The 17,129-nt window shown below is 45.8% G+C and overlaps 1 protein-coding gene and 1 long non-coding RNA gene across 2 annotated transcripts; one reads left to right on the top strand and one right to left on the bottom strand.

The window, feature by feature from the left end:
* Positions 1-565: 565 nt before the first annotated feature.
* LOC108697851 lies at positions 566-4,506 on the top strand. The gene is made up of 4 exons (XR_005963099.1): positions 566-1,164; positions 1,341-1,473; positions 1,922-2,178; positions 3,448-4,506. It is a non-coding gene; the product is annotated as an uncharacterized LOC108697851 (long non-coding RNA).
* A 75-nt stretch (positions 4,507-4,581) lies between these two features.
* Positions 4,582-16,224, bottom strand: ldlrad2.S (low density lipoprotein receptor class A domain containing 2 S homeolog). Its single transcript, XM_018228301.2, has 4 exons — positions 15,203-16,224; positions 8,689-9,186; positions 5,787-5,942; positions 4,582-5,354 (listed from the first exon to the last, which is right to left on the bottom strand). The coding sequence occupies exons 1-4, from the start codon at positions 15,468-15,470 to the stop codon at positions 5,104-5,106; spliced, it is 1,173 nt and encodes a 390-aa protein (XP_018083790.1). The 5' UTR covers positions 15,471-16,224; the 3' UTR covers positions 4,582-5,103.
* Between the last annotated feature and the right edge of the window lie 905 nt (positions 16,225-17,129).

Below are 17,129 nucleotides of genomic sequence, written 5' to 3'. Positions count from 1 at the left end.
TGTCTCCATCTTGTCCTACTGTCTCCATCTTGCCCTACTGTCTCCATCTTGTCCTACTGTCTACGTATTTTTTTAATGTCTCTTCCTTGTCCTGCCGTCTCCATTGTGTTATACTGACTGTTCCTTGGCCTACTGTCTCCATATTTGCTCTACTGTCTCCTTCTTGTCCTACTGTCTCCATATTGTTCTACTGTCTTCCTCTTGTCCTACTGTCTTTATCTTGCCCTACTGCCTCCCTCTTGTCCTACGTGTCCATTTTGTTTTACTGTCTCCATTTTGTCCTACTGTCTCCATCTTGCCCTACTGTCTCCTTCTTGTCCTACTGTCTCCATATTGTTCTACTGTCTTCCTCTTGTCCTACTGTCTCCATCTTGCCCTACTGTCTCCATCTTGCCCTACTGTCTCCCTCTTGTCCTACGTCTCCATTTTGCCCTACTGTCTTCATCTTGCCCTACTGTCTTCATCTTGTCCTACTGTCTCCATATTGTTCTACTGTCTTCCTCTTGTCCTACTGTCTCCATCTTGCCCTACTGTCTCCATCTTGCCCTACTGTCTCCCTCTTGTCCTACGTCTCCATTTTGTCCTACTGTCTCTCTCTTGTCCTACTGTCTCCATCTTACGTGTGTGAATTCAATTTGTTCTATTATCTCCACCTTATCCTACTGTCTATAAATTTTCCTACTGTCTCCACCTTGTGATGCTTTTCCACCACACTCTTTCTACTGTCTTTAAATTGTTAAATTGTCCTTTTGTCTCCACCTTGTCCTTCTGTCGTTAAATTGTTCTACTGTCTCAATCCTGTCCTACTATCTCCACCTTGTTCAGCTCTCATAATATTTCCCTACAATCTCTGTCTTGTTTTATTGTCTCCATATTTTTTGTTAAAAAAAATATATTTGTTGTGTAAATATAAAAACACAGCTCCAGTCTGCTAATGTTCTACAAATCTCCCCAGCACCACCGTATGCCACCAGCCTTCAGATTCAGTGTCTCTCCCACGGGACCTCCCCACTCAAGTTCCAATGGAGCAAAGTAAAGGGATCACTCCCAGACCTAGAGCCCTCCATATAAATCTGACCAAAGCAGCTGATACTGGAACCTACCGCTGTGTGGTCCGCAATAAAGTGGGAATGAGTGAGGCCTTTGCTCAAGTCAGTATTTTGGGTAAATATCCAAATACAAACAGGTTATTAATTTATAATTTGTAATGTCCAACTGATTAGGGCCACTGGGACCCTATTGTATATAAACCAGTCATTGTGCCCCTAGACAGTGTTCTAGCAGGGAAGGCAATGGCTTATCTTTGCACCAAAAACCCAATATTCTGTCTCTTTATTCAGCTCCATTTGCTCTCAGAGTTTCGCCCCTAATTGACACACAGCCCATAAGTGGAACAGCAGAGTTTACCATTGGAGACCCCCAGGCCCGGATCTAGTGGTTAAAGAAGGAGGCCAGTTACCAGCGGGACATCAGGTACAAGGAGGAGTGTTACGCTAAATGGAACAGTGGAGTTGGCTTGGTAATTCTAGACCATAATGAAGTAGTAATGTGCTTATTGATAAAGACCCCCTGTGTTGTCTTTAGAATGGGGAGGGGGGTAATTTCTTGTGTTGCCATAGCATGAACCACAAGCTGTGAGCTCCACCTGGCCCCTTCCTGCTAATCCTGCTCATTGGATGTGTTTATTATAGGATCTTACTTATAATAAATAATGTTTCTGCTCGCCATAGAATCCCCAACCTGGAATTTGGCAATGAAGGGACGTGCCGTGTAGCCAGCCGCTTTGGGCAAGCACAGGAGAACGTCAAACTAGTTCTTCAAGCTAAAATAGTGCCAGGGGTTCCTACTTACCCCCTCTAGACACAATAGTGATTGGGCACAACATGGCACCTACTACATCTCTTGTTTGTTCCCATCACAGCTTTGCCCAAAGGGAGGATTAATATTCACATCTCCGTGCAGACAGTGTTGGCTGGAATTCTGTGGAGTTTGATTGTCTTGCCCTTGGAGACCCTCAAGCAAAGGTGTAATGGAGTAAGGTGGGCTGCCGCTTGCCTGCTGATGCTGTGATTAGTGGTGGCACTCTAAGGTTTGAGCAAGTGAAACAGTCAGACGCTGGCCAGTACCAATGTACAGCAGCCAATGATGTTGGAGAGGTGCAATCTCATGTCATTCAATGTAAGTACAGTGTACTATTGACATTATGGGTCACACATTACATGATGCTGAAGAACTAGGGGGTCCAAACAGAGTGATGGAGACAGTAGGACAAGATGGAGACAGTAGGGCAAAATGGAGACAGTAGGGACAAGGTGGAAACAGTAGGACAAGATGGTGACAGTAGGACAAGACAAAAACAATAGGGCAAATGGAGACAGTAGGGCAAGATGGAGACAGTAGGACAAGATGGAGACAGTAGGACAAGATGGAGACAGTAGGACAAGATGGAGACAGTAGGGCAAGATGGAAACAGTAGAAGAAGATGGAGACAGTAGGGCAAGATGGAGACAGTAGGACAAGATGGAGACAGTAGGGCAAGATGGAAACAGTAGAAGAAGATGGAGACAGTAGGGCAAGATGGAGACAGTAGGACAAGATGGAGACAGTAGGGCAAGATGGAAACAGTAGAACAAGATGGAGACAGTAGGACAAGATGGAGACCGTAGGGCAAGATGGAGGCAGTAGGACAAGATGGAGACAGTAGGACAAGATGGAGACAGTAGGGCAAGATGGAGACAGTAGTACAAGATGGAGACAGTAGGGCAAGATGGAAACAGTAGAACAAGATGGAGACAGTAGGACAAGATGGAGACCGTAGGGCAAGATGGAGACAGTAGGACAAGATGGAGACAGTAGGGCAGCATGGTGACAGTAGGACAAGACAAAAACAATAGGACAAAATGGAGACAGTAGGGCAAGATGGACAACAGGATTCTATGACAACAGGATTCTTAAACCGTACTCATTAAAGGAGAAGGAAAGGTTAAAAGTAAGTAAGCCTTATCAGAAGGGTCCATCTAAATATACCAGTAACCCCCAAAGTAATGTTGCTCTGAGTCCTGAGTCAAAAGAAACAGCACATTTCTTTCCTTCTATTGTGTACTCATGGGCTTCTGTATCAGACTTCCTGCCTTCAGCTTAAACCTCATTGCCCTGGGCAAGAGCATGCTCAGTTTGCTCCTCTCCCCTCCCCTCCCTTCTCTGCTGTAATCTGAGCCCAGAGCAGGGAGAGACTCAGGCAGGAAGTGATGTCACACCATGTTAATACTGCAGCTGCTATCCTAAACAAACAGAGAGTTTCTAGAGCTTTTTACTCCGGTATGGTAAAACATTCTACAGAATAAATATAGTGTTATAGCTTGTACTATTGCAGCTAATCTATTGGCAATAAAATGCCTCCGTAGCTTTCCTTCTCAAACAATTCTTTTTTTTGTTAATGTTCTACAGCTCTTTTTCACTAACTGCTTCCAACGAGCGCATCTCTGTGCCAGGCAATGGGTTCCATCTGGAGACCAGGAAGGAGAAGACCTGCTATGGAGCCTTCTTGCCTTAGAATAGACAATAAGATCCATCTTTTGAATTTCCTCATAGCTGTTCTGATTGGACAGGGCAGAAAATCCGTTTGTCCAAAGATGTCCATGTATCTTCTTGTAGAGTCTAAACAAACAAAGCCAACTATTGGACACAGACATTAGAGACGATGCCTTCCAGTTGTTTCTTGGAGGACAGAAAAACACGTGGGTTGGTTTTAGAATAAGCTGGAGAGCATCTGACTTGGTCCCTAAAATTGGACAGGGCCATTGGAGAAAAATGTTGATTAAAGCAAAAAGCACATTGTGTGAAACAATGAGATACTTTTAATATGTACATAAGGGATATCCAACCTGAGGAACCCCATCTGTTCTTTCTATGCCCAAGGTCACCATTCCTCTGACATCATCCCTTGGGGGGCTAGTGAACCACAGGTACAGTTAGGTGGGAGGAGGGTTATCACTGGACTTTACAGTTGCCTCTTTTCCCCCAGCCCCCCCATGTAGGTATGGAATCTACTTCCATTATAGTTTCACCACTGGTTATGACCTTGTCTGTGCCTCAAATGCAATGTCCCCTCTGCTCTCCATGGGGCTAATTTGGGTACAGAGTTAGGGACAAAATATTTATGTTGTTCCTTTAAATTCACCAGACAAACATATTTTAAGGCAAATTCGATTCTAGGGCTTTCTGTAGAGCAAGGTCTGTTATAGTCTTTGCGGTTAACCTTTGCCTTCAGCTCATCACTATGGCTGGGTGTCTCTCTCCAACTCCATGGGGAACTGTCCACAGTAAGTGAAACAGGGGTCTACCTGCAGTTTTTGGGGGCAGTTGTATGTATCTACATGTATGAACTTATTAGGGATGCACCGAATCCACTTTTTTGGATTCGGCCGAACCCCCGAATCCTTCGTGAAAGATTCGGCCGAATACCGAACCGAACCCTAATTTGCATATGCAAATTAGGGGTGGTAAGGGGAAAACATTTTTTACTTCCTTGTTTTCTGACAAAAAGTCATGCAATTTCACTCCCGCCCCCCTTATTTGCATATGCAAATTAGGATTCGGATTCGGTTCGGCTGGGCAGAAGGATTCGGCCGAATCCGAATCCTGCTGAAAAAGGCCGAATCCTGGCCGAATCCCGAACCGAATCCTGGATTCGGTGCAACCCTAGAACTTATATCATGGCTGTACCTGCAGCCTCCAGCCCTGCTGTGGAGCACTTACCCCCTGCTACTTACAGAAATTCTGGCTAATTCTTTTCTCTTTTGTTACCTCCATGATTTCCACTCATTTTATTTGGACCAATAAATACAAAAGAAAACTCGCTGGAAGCTTCCATTGTCTGACTGCCCCTTCCCTCCCGGGCAGAATAATTTCTCCCACTTTTCTTCCGTCGGCCATTGTGCGTCTCTTGGGACAGAAATAAGTCAAGAGTCTCGCTAGGCTGTGGCTACAATGAGGTAGAACTTGATAGACACCATGGTCCTCCTCAGTAGTGAGGCTGTAGTGTTTAGATGCCACCAAAGGTGGTGAGGTCCTGGCAGTAGGGCCTGGCATGGAACTAGCCCCTCACACGGGCACAGTCGTGGCTGCATTCTGTGGGGTCACTTTCCCAGGTCGGCTCTTTTCTTTAAAGGTGCAGCTGCGGGTGCAGAGGTGACAGGAGGCGCAGAAGGAGTTGCAGCCGGGGATGAACCGACAGGCGCTGATTCTCCATATGAACCAACCAGGGGACCAGCAGCAGCAAAACAGCAAAGCCACTGCCACCAGCAGTCCCAGAATCACATACAGGTAGAGGAGGGAGGTGTACGACTTACTCTCTGTAACACAAGAAATCATTAGACACTCGTATGAATAAATAGGATGAGCAAAATAATCAGTTGCCATGAAAAATGGCGCAGGGCAATTAATATGCAATAGCCCTAGCTCTGAGCAAGCTTATTCCAAGCTTATTCCATGAGGGCAGAAAAAATTGCCATAATTCCACCAGGTTCCACCTTAAACAACTTTCCTGTTCTCCAACTGGATTTGATGTTACTAGAACTGCCCGTGATGCTGCCAACCCAGTGGTTCAGTAGGTAAATGGCCTGTTGGGAACCAGAGGGTACATTGTTCTAGTTCCCTTTTTATTTGGGGTGTCAACCCCAGCCAACCCCTCATCTCTAGTGCTGCTATTTAGATATGAAACCCCGTCACAAGACTTTTTGGGCCTTTAATGTAGAGATAGACATAAAATCAATTGGTTCTGGTACCTCCGGCTGTGCCATGTGGATAGGCAATATCTGGATGAAGAAGTTGATGGTTCCCAGTGGTGCCGTAGCTTAAATTCAACGTTGTTTCCTCAAACATTTTCAAGCCGACTGTAGGGGTGGCCATTATTTCCCCCAAGTTCCACGTCCCAGTGTCACCTAAGGGGGAAGGAATAGATAGAAAGTCAATGATTGGACCATGGTCGATTTGGGACAAAGATCAGTGTCTGTTTTGGCATAGAACCAACAGGGTCCGGGGGAGAATAATAATAATATTGGTTGGACACAGTCAGACATGGATCTCAGGAATGGTTCCCAGAAGATGTTTATGGTTTTATGTGGCCCTGGGGCAAAAAGAAGAATTGTGTCTCGACTCTGGTCCCCCAACTGCACAAGACTATTTTGACCTAGTTAATGTTCTTTAATTCCAACAGGACAGATAACAGCAGGATAATAGGGGGAAAAGAAACCTTTGCTGGTGCCCTGCTTATCTGCTGAGATGGGGGTACAGCTCGCCGGGGCATTAGGGGACTGGTCACTCCCATCCCCACAATTGTCTATGTTCTTAGAGTCACAGACCAGGCTGGACTGCATTTGCCATTATGACAGTGGAAGTGCGGCTCAGATCTGCACTCATTGCTCTTCAACCCTATAAATGAGATTTATTACAGAATCTTTGCTTAAACTGACCACTGTGTCCTGTTTCTGGGCTGCTCTCTTTCCCATGGTCAGACAACCCCTGGGTAAGGCAATCCAATCTCCCCCAGTACTTCTCTTGGTATAGAAGAAGCTCTGATTCTCTGTCGTGCTCCTAGACTGTACTCATTCCCATGGCCAAGCAGGGGCATTTGCCTTGGACCCAACTGAGGAAACCTGCTGAATGATTCACATTGTATTGGCCATCACTTCTATAAGAATTGTACAGCATGTTGGCTATCAGATCATATTACGTAGCTTTTCTTGGCATATGAGATTACAAAATTGGGAAACCCCAACCATCCAGCTCTTTATTCCTGCCTGACCATTGAAGAACAGCCCAGGAGCAGGAATTATACAGAATCAGAACTCCTTACTTGGGTAAGTACTGGGGGGAGATTGGATTCACTTACCCAGGGGGAGGTTCCTGTCTGACCATGGGAAAGAGAGCAGCCCAGGAGCAGGAAGTACAGAGAATCAGAGCTCTGTACCTGGGTAAGTACTGGGGGAGATTGGATTCACTTACCCAGGGGGAGGTTCCTGTCTGACCATGGGAAAGAGAACAGCCCAGGAGCAGGAGGTACAGAGAATCAGAGCTCTGTACCTGGGTAAGTACTGGGGGAGATTGGATTCACTTACCCAGGGGGAAGTTCCTGTCTGACCATGGGAAAGAGAACAGCCCAGGAGCAGGAAGTACAGAGAATCAGAGCTCTGTACCTGGGTAAGTACTGGGGGAGATTGGATTCACTTACCCAAGGGGAGGTTCCTGTCTGACCTTAGGAAAGAGAACAGCCCAGGAGCAGGAAGTACAGAGAATCAGAGCTCTGTACCTGGGTAAGTACTGGGGGAGATTGGATTCACTTACCCAGGGGGAGGTTCCTGTCTGACCATGGGAAAGAGAACAGCCCAGGAGCAGGAAGTACAGAGAATCAGAGCTCTGTACCTGGGTAAGTACTGGGGGAGATTGGATTCACTTACCCAGGGGGAGGTTCCTGTCTGACCATGGGAAAGAGAACAGCCCAGGAGCAGGAGGTACAGAGAATCAGAGCTCTGTACCTGGGTAAGTACTGGGGGAGATTGGATTCACTTACCCAGGGGAGGTTCCTGTCTGACCATGGGAAAGAGAACAGCCCAGGAGCAGGAAGTACAGAGAATCAGAGCTCTGTACCTGGGTAAGTACTGGGGGAGATTGGATTCACTTACCCAGGGGGAGGTTCCTGTCTGACCTTAGGAAAGAGAACAGCCCAGGAGCAGGAAGTACAGAGAATCAGAGCTCTGTACCTGGGTAAGTACTGGGGGAGATTGGATTCACTTACCCAGGGGGAGGTTCCTGTCTGACCATGGGAAAGAGAACAGCCCAGGAGCAGGAAGTACAGAGAATCAGAGCTCTGTACCTGGGTAAGTACTGGGGGAGATTGGATTCACTTACCCAGGGGGAGGTTCCTGTCTGACCATGGGAAAGAGAACAGCCCAGGAGCAGGAAGTACAGAGAATCAGAGCTCTGTACCTGGGTAAGTACTGGGAGAGATTCACTTACCCAGGGGGAGGTTCCTGAGTACAGATAAAGAGCAACAAGTACATAGAATCAAGGCTTTGATTTAAGGTAAATGTAGGGGTAGGTGTGGGATTAAATTCCCCTATCCAGAGAGGACTCCTAAAGCATGAACATTTCTCTAGAGACATAGGGGTATATTTATCAAAGAGTGAAGTCCGCTAGAATGAAATACCGCCTCTCTCCATTCATTTTTATGGGATCTTTAAAGGCGTATTTATCAATGGGTGAAAGTTCACCATTTGATAAATACATCTTTAGAAATCCCATAGAAATGAAAAGAGATAGGCGGTATGGTGGACCGTGGCACTCTTTGATAATTATTTGATAAATATACCCCATTATCTGTATTTTCTAGAGAATATCTGCTGGCTCTGGGTATTCCAGAAGGTTGACATTCTGCTGGGCTACAACAGTCAACGTCTAATAGAAAGATCTAGGGGGGCAAGTGGCAACATTTCTGACTAAAGGTCACTAGGGTAAGTCACATCTAGTAGAAGTAGATCTAGAGCAACTGGACTTGTTGAGTTATCCTCTCCAGTGATTACTCAGCAAGTCCAATTGCTCTAGATTTACTTCTAGATACACCATGACTTGGATCAATCAAAAGCTTCATAGACATAGAGCAGCCAGATGTCCTCACTGTCATTACTGTACCTATTCTGAAAGAGGTGAAGTCGCCCACAAAGTCCACTCTTGGCTGTTGACCTCTGGTGACAAGTCTCAAGGTCAGGAAGTTTCCAGTAGAGAGGATGGGTCTCGGGATGGTCTTCCCACAAAGAGGAGTCCCTAATGGCTCAGAATTCAGGTCTTTTCCATCATAGAACTGAACATAGGACCCAGAATTACATGGATCATACTGAATTCCCTGTCCTGACCCAGTTGCTTTTTTTTCCTCTGGAACTGAAGAACCTCGGGCACTATTGTTAGTTACTGGACCAGATGCCTCATTTTGGGTATTGGACATGCGTAGGAGGCTGTAGACCAGGAAAAATCGGAACTGGAACTGAACCTTGTCCTTCAGAGCGGAGGCTTGCATGGTCAGTTGGCAGTCCGTCCCCATGGAGACAAAGTAATATTTCCTCGACTCGCTGTGGGAGTTAATGATCATTCCATCCCCTCTGACTGTTTGGCCGCAGAAGTCCACCAGGTTTACTATGGAGGAGAGACAGTTAGGGACCCTGATATTGGTTAGTTGGACACGGAATGCAACATAGTGTTTTAAGGGTCCATCATCGTATCCAGGAGTAGTTCCACAACTGCTTTTGTTCACAAACCATTGGTCACCTGAGCTGGCCTTCATTCTGCTGTCAATTAACCTCAAGTTACAAGTCATTATGACCAATCAGATTGTGTCATCACAAAATTCCTCAGTAGAGGGTGTTGAGCTTTTTTATATAGTCTATTTGCCTGCAAACCTGATTGGCTTTCTGGTCAATGTTCACAATGGGGTAACTACAACTAACCAAACACCCCTCCCCCCAAATCTTCAAGAGGCTCAATGTGCACCCTCAACTGTGCATCATACACCACCCTATATATATACAGGTCTGCCATCATACTATTAAGTTAGCAGGGCCTCTGGTATAAGTCCTTGGGAACCTGGGTCCCTTGGGTGGTAGAATGTGACCCCAATTATATAAAATGCCCCATGCACACATTCCTATTGCTGCCCCTGATCAGCCCCATTTGTTGCCCAAGAATGTGCCTTTATCCATCTCTTGCCTCTGCCCCAAAGTCTCCAACTGGACCCCCTCTACCCCACTGATGGTGGCCCAGTATACATATATATTCTAGTAGTAGAGCTTCATGGGGTTCCTTGGCTTTTGTGTTTCATTGTTTTTTCCTAATTGGATACGAAAGAATTGGGACCCACAGATCCCTTGTTTTGGGGGGTCAGTTTTCTACAGTAAATCCTCTGTGACTCACAAGGAAATGGCCATTTGGGAGATTTACACCAGAGAACCCACATCTATAGGATCCCAAGTGAAAACCATGTAAAATCACCTATACTGATGCCTTCAATGGAGACCCCTCCTATGGAAGAGCAGAAAGTAGGACAGGGATGAGCAAAGGGTTGACCTTGAACTCAGGGGGCTTCTCAAGATCCCACTTCTCCTATCATTAACCCTATCAATTATCCCTATTTGTTAATTATCATCTCTGACCCAATTTCAGGTGAATGGGCTGGAAGATTCTTGGCACAACAGCACTTGCCCCTCCCCTGCCCTCGTTTAGGTTTATCACCATCTGGAACTGAGACTAAACGATCCCGAGATTTACAGCCCCCCAACTTTTACAACCTCTGTCTCCAGGGGGACGGGGCTGCTGGAATCCCTGCGTCTCATGTGAGAACATACTCGGTCCCTCCGGGAGATGAATGGCCCCCGATGAGCTCATAATGTGGCTCCAACTGCCCCGGACAAAAGAAATGATAATTGAAAGAGAAAAGGAAGGAGATCCGAGCGGGTCAGTGGGACAGGAATAAATGTGTTTGTACAGGGAGAGAATGTGGGAGAAGCCCCATTGGCTCATAGTAAACAAATGTGACATGTGAAGCCCCTTTAAGGGGTTGATTAATAAATGGCAGTGACGAGCTGTTTAACGTCAGCTCTATATTTATACTGAGGATTAATCCCGGGGACAAATGTATTTTATATTAAGTCCCTAAATTCCAAGTCCTCTGCGGAGTGTGATGCCCATAATAAAGCTCAAGGCTAAAGGGAGGTTACTCCTTTTTCTCAATCAACCCCCCCCCCCAGCACTTTTTTTGGAGTCAAAAGACATAAACCTGACCTTGAAAATTCATCCCCAGAAAGTAAAACGAGTATTGAGCCCTCAGATGGAGGGGTCACAGGAGGGAGTATTGTAGGTAAATAATGGGCGAGTAGGAAGGTACAGTCTCTATACCCACAGAATGAATGAAAAACCCTGTTACACCCCAAATTGCCCAAGTTCCAGAATGTGACGAATCCTTTGATTTTCATCCCACAATCAATGACAATTGCACTGGCCCTAAAGAAGAGGGGCTCACAGCTCTGGGGGGAGCACAGGACAGGTTGTTTCTTGCCAGAAGGGTTGTACCATGGGCATAAGCACCAATTCGTTTGGTGGAAAAACAGAGTTGGCAACAGTTGGAAAAGAGACAGTAGGACAAGAGGGCCAGTGATATGAGTCAATAGGGCAGATAATGACAAGAAGAAGACAATAGGGCAGGTTAGACACAGTGGAACAAAATGGAGACAGTAGGACAAGATGGAGACAGTAGGACAAGATGGAGACAGTAGGGCAAGATGGAGACAGTAGGGCAAGATGGAGACAGTAGGACAAGATGGAGACAGTAAGACAAGATGGAGACAGTAGGACAAGATGGAGACAGTAGGGCAAGATGGAGACAGTAGGACAAGATGGAGACAGTAGGACAAGATGGAGACAGTAAGACAAGATGGAGACAGTAGGACAAGATGGAGACAGTAGGGCAAGATGGAGACAGTAGGACAAGATGGAGACAGTAGGACAAGATGGAGACAGTAGGACAAGATGGAGACAGTAAGACAAGATGGAGACAGTAGGACAAGATGGAGACAGTAGGGCAAGATGGAGACAGTAGGACAAGATGGAGACAGTAGGACAAGATGGAGACAGTAGGACAAGATGGAGACAGTAGGGCAAGATGGAGACAGTAGGACAAGATGGAGACAGTAAGACAAGATAGAGACAGTATAGCAAGATGGAGACATTAGGACACTTTAGAGACAGTAGGGCAAGATGGAGACAGTTGGACAAGATGGAGACAGTAGGACAAGATGGAGACAGGATAAGATGGAGACAGTTGGACAAGACAGAGTGATCAAGAACATTAGAGGGCAGCATAGGGTAGGGGTATTAGTGTGACCAACTGCCAAACAGAAAGTGTGGGGTGGATGACGGTAAAAAAAAAGCAAAAGGTTTTTTTTTAACAAAACTCTGTAACTTAGAGAATTAACGTAAGAGAATTTTAGTGCTTGGTTTTGGGCCAGGCTTGTGGATGAAATTGCCAGGGCTGGACCCAGTCTCTTTTAAGATGCTAATGTCCTGTTATAAATGGGCAGCAGCAGAGAAGAACAGCAGCCAAAAAGAGAGAGAAAGAAAATAAGGGAATACAATAACACTCTCATTAAAATAATAATGTTTATCTAATGAATATATTATGTTTCTAACGTTAGACCTGAGGGGGTGAAAATGGGTAAGAATGGGTTACCAGGAATAGCAAAAATACATTAAAACAACATGGAGACAGTAGGACAAGATGGAGACAGTAGGTCAAGATGGAGACAGTAGGACAAGATGGAGACAGTAGGACAAGATGGAGACAGTAGGGCAAGATGGAGACAGTAGGGCAAGATGGAGACAGTAGGGCAAGATGGAGACAGTAGGGCAAGATGGAGACAGTAGGACAAGATGGAGACAGTAGGGCAAGATGGAGACAGTAGGACAAGATGGAGAGAGTAGGACAAGATGGAGACAGTAGGACAAGATGGAGACAGTAGGACAAGATGGAGACAGTAGGACAAGATGGAGACAATAGGACAAGATGGAGACAGTAGGACAAGATGGAGACAGTAGGACAAGATGGAGAGAGTAGGACAAGATGGAGACAGTAGGACAAGATGGAGAGAGTAGGACAAGATGGAGACAATAGGACAAGATGGAGACAGTAGGACAAGATGGAGACAGTAGGACAAGATGGAGACAGTAGGGCAAGATGGAGACAGTAGGACAAGATGGAGACAGTAGGACAAGATGGAGACAGTAGGACAAGATGGAGACAGTAGGACAAGATGGAGACAGTAGGACAAGATGGAGACAGTAGGACAAGATGGAGACAATAGGACAAGATGGAGACAGTAGGACAAGATGGAGAGAGTAGGACAAGATGGAGACAGTAGGACAAGATGGAGAGAGTAGGACAAGATGGAGACAATAGGACAAGATGGAGACAGTAGGACAAGATGGAGACAGTAGGACAAGATGGAGACAGTAGGGCAAGATGGAGACAGTAGGACAAGATGGAGACAGTAGGACAAGATGGAGAGAGTAGGACAAGATGGAGACAGTAGGACAAGATGGAGAGAGTAGGGCAATGTGATAAATAAATAAAACAGTGTTACTTAAGCTGCAGCCCTTAATTTACTGAGACCAATGAAACAGAAGTATTAGTGGAGTATTAGTGGAGTATAAGTGGAGTACTAGTGTAGAACTGTTGGCCAGTTGGGTGGGAAGCTCAAGCAGAACCATTTGAAATAAAGGGAAACGGTTCAAAACAAATCCTTCAACAAGAAGATATTGGTTTGGGACTGGCAAATTAATTCCTATGAGCAGAAGTGATACAGTACTCGCTACTGATGTGGGACAACACTATGGCATAAGCACTTACAGTATATGTGGGAAACACAAATGTTGAGGGGTGGGTAAAAGAGTTCAAGCCAGGCACATAAGTAAAGGAAATCCCACCAATGACTCTTTTGTGAGAAAACAGTTCAACATGGGCAAGTCATTGAATTGTGGGGCATTAGGTGAGTTGAGCAGCGCAGGTGGGGCAGTTATGTAACTAACCAATGACAAGCTGGAAGCTGTTACATTTCTTTGCCTTCTGAGGGAATAAATAGAGTTCAGTGACTAATTTTACTCTCAGAATAAAGCAGTTCAGCAGCACAGAGAAGCCCAGTAAGGTGAGGCCTTATATAAGTGGGGCCTGACATCTGCCCTCACATTATACAACTCTTATATCAGCGGCTCGAGCAGGAACAGCCCACAGCAAACAGACTGACCGACTGGCAGATAATAGACGACAGAAAGTGGCCTTTGTGAGGGAAATGAGAGGGGCACGTGCCCGGGGTCCATTCAGCTCCGATAAAAGCAATGCCCCGCGGGACGGTCTCTGGGCCATTATAGGAGATTAATCTCCATATTTGTGACTCGCCTGTTGATTCCACTAGAGGATAATGTAAAAAAGCAGCCGACCCTTTCTTAAAACAATCCACTGTATCTGCCTCCACCTCCTCTACCCCATTAACCCTGTCCCTCCCATTCTCATCTGTTGTTGCTCCTGCAACTCTGCCAACCAGATACACAATAACAGTCGCCGATGTTGCTGAACTACAACGCCCAGAATTCCTCAACTACATGCTGGGAGCTGTAGTCCACCAACATCAGGGGCCCCAAGTTTATAAAAGAGCGAATGTAAATAACAGACACATAATTAATTGGCATTGGGTATCAGTGGTACTGGCTGGGGGGCAACTCTAATCACTGTGTTTCTGTGCCCCCCATAGGCTTAAACAGGAGAAATGACCCTGATCCTGATGTACAATATTTATACAGTTACGGAGAGCTTTATCCCTAAAGATTGTAAGCTCTTGTCCCCAGAACTCTCTTCTTTCTATTTTCTTGCCTGTATTGCCCCCTAGATGTATTATTGGAGGGAGTCATTCCTGGGATGGGGAATGGGGCATTTGTTTAGTAACCTGAGGCTGACCTGTTGCCTCCAGCTGTACTACAACTCCCAGCATGCCCTTTGCTGACAGGCGGAAGTCAATGTTTATTAAGGGGGTATTGACCTTTAAATTAACAATTTAACAATTTGAGATTGGTTTTCATTTTTTATTATTTGTGGTTTTTGAGTTATTTAGCTTTTTATTCAGCAGCTCTCCAGTTTGCAATTGCAGCCATCTGGTTACTAGGGTCCAAATTCCCCTAGCAACCATGCACTGATGTGAACAAGAGACTGGAATATGAATAGGAGAGGCCTGAATAGAAAGATGAGGAATAAAAAGTAACAATAACAATACATTTGTAGCCTTACAGAGCATTTGTTTTTAGATGGAGCCATTTGATCGCTGGAAAGAGTCAAGAGACGACAAATCATTCAAAAACAGTAAAAAAAGAAATAATAAAGACCAATTGAGAAGTTGCTTAGGGTTGACCATTCTATAAGATACTGAAAGTTAACTTAAATTTAAACCTCCCCTTTAATATTCCTGCCCCTGGTGTGGCTGATCTCCTGCCTTTGCCCCAGGAATACACATAAGGATATACAGTACATTATACAGAATAATGTGTAGGGTCCCCAGCTGATAGAACTGAGTGCAAGCTCCTCTCAGTAACAGACAAAGCCCCATATGTTACTTACCTGTCTCTAGGGACCGGGCCGCCAGGACCATAAAGCTCAGCAAGACAAAGACGTGTGGCAGAAAACAGCTCCGGGTGCTGGGGCCCATATTTAGATTGCAGTGGGTGCTGGTGCCCATATTTAGATTGCGGTGGGTGCTGGTGCCCATATTTAGATTGCAGTGGGTGCTGGGGCCCATATTTAGATTGCGGTGGGTGCTGGGGCCCATATTTAGATTGCGGTGGGTGCTGGGGCCCATATTTAGATTGCAGTGGGTGCTGGGGCCCATATTTAGATTGCGGTGGGTGCTGGTGCAAGGAAGGTGTCCTTGAGTCCGTGTGTAAGATCTGTGGCCCCAGACAGAGCCCTCACTACACAAACTCCCAGGGGCCCCAGGAGGCAGGCGGAGCTCAGTCCAGTTATTTGATGAGGCTTTTGTGTTTTTCCCTTTGAGCACAATGAGTCCCGGCCGCTGCCTTTTGTTTGGGGCTAAGACTGTTTTATGGCCGGGCAATGTGTCACTTGGTCGCTATGGTAACGGTGGGAATGCCCCAGCGCAGGAGGCTAAGGAGACTGATAAAATGTGCACCCCCATCCCATCCTGCTGTGATCCCCAACCCTTGCCTATTGGATGAGAAAGAGCCCAAAGGGGATCCACATGCCCCATTACATTCCTCTGCCCCCCCCATACTGCCCCCCAATCATGTGCTCTGAACTGCCCTGCCAGGGGCCTAAGGGGCAATTGCCAGCAACCCCCTATAATATAACTACATGTTACTTCCCAGTGTCCAACTAATCACTGTACTCCATTGCTAGGGTGCTAAGGGGTTAACCTGACCAGCCACTGTATTGGATGGCTTGGGGGCTCAAGGGTTAAGTGGTCATTGTATAGGAACTGTAGGGGAAATAAGGGGTTAAGGTCCAACCAAGGGTGATTGGATTGGTGAGATGCTAAAGGGTTAAGTGGCACCACTAAGAAAGAGGGGAGAGTGAAATCCTAATGCCGGGAGATCCTGTACGTGATGATAAACTGCACTACATTTCCCAGCATCCCCTGACAAGCGTTGTTATAAAGGACTGATACACTGCAGAGTATTGCACCAAGTAACACATCATCAGGGGGCAGAACTAACCGTAGCCAATCAGAGCGCTAGAATGTTCACACTGGAGCCAATAGCAAGAGCACGGCTATTATATATAACACAGGCCCCTTCTATTCACATACTGAACATCCACTTACTCAAGGGCCACAACCGCCAGTGATCCCAGGGTCACATGACTGGGGCATATCTGGGGAGTGGCCATTTACAGCTGGAGGATGACTTTGCCTTTAATGGTCTCTCCGTGCAGGAGGTTGTGGCCTATTTACTAAATGGCCAGATAATCACATTGTAGCCAAGAGCTGCACAAGCCCCGCCCAGAGTTAAAGGCCCCCAACGGGGGATTCTGAAGGGTGAAAGGACAATTAGGCCCTTCAACCACATGGGGGGGTTGTTATTGGGGTATTTTAGTGTTTATGGGTTTAAATATAGTGGTATGGTCCGAAGGGCTTTGATTGGTCCAAAGGGAGTGTGAGGAGAGTGGCGGGAAAATAAAGGTATAAATAGAGGAGGGGATTATAACCTGTTGTTTCCTCAGCAGCGTCTGGAGAGAGGTTCAAATATTAATTGATGTTTTGTGAAATACGATGAGAGAGAGTTTTAAAAAAAAATGAAAAAAAAAAATGAATTATTGTCGCAGCTGGAGGAAAGTGAAGAGAACATTTAGTCAGTTATCCCATGACTAGGGAATTAAAGACTATATAGGCAGCCTGCTGGGTTAAGAGCAGGGGTTGGCTAAGGGGTTAAAAATATATGATATTATTACATGGTTATGTGTTAATTCAGTTATTGAATTAAATAAAGCTGCGGCCTGTCTCCATCCTAATTACTTGTATGTTGTTTTTATT

Source organism: Xenopus laevis, chromosome 7S, assembly GCF_017654675.1.
Source record: "Xenopus laevis strain J_2021 chromosome 7S, Xenopus_laevis_v10.1, whole genome shotgun sequence".
Classification (NCBI taxonomy): Eukaryota; Metazoa; Chordata; class Amphibia; order Anura; family Pipidae; genus Xenopus; species Xenopus laevis.
The sequence above is the reverse complement of the archived record's forward strand: the minus strand, read 5'-3'. Positions and strand labels throughout refer to the sequence as shown.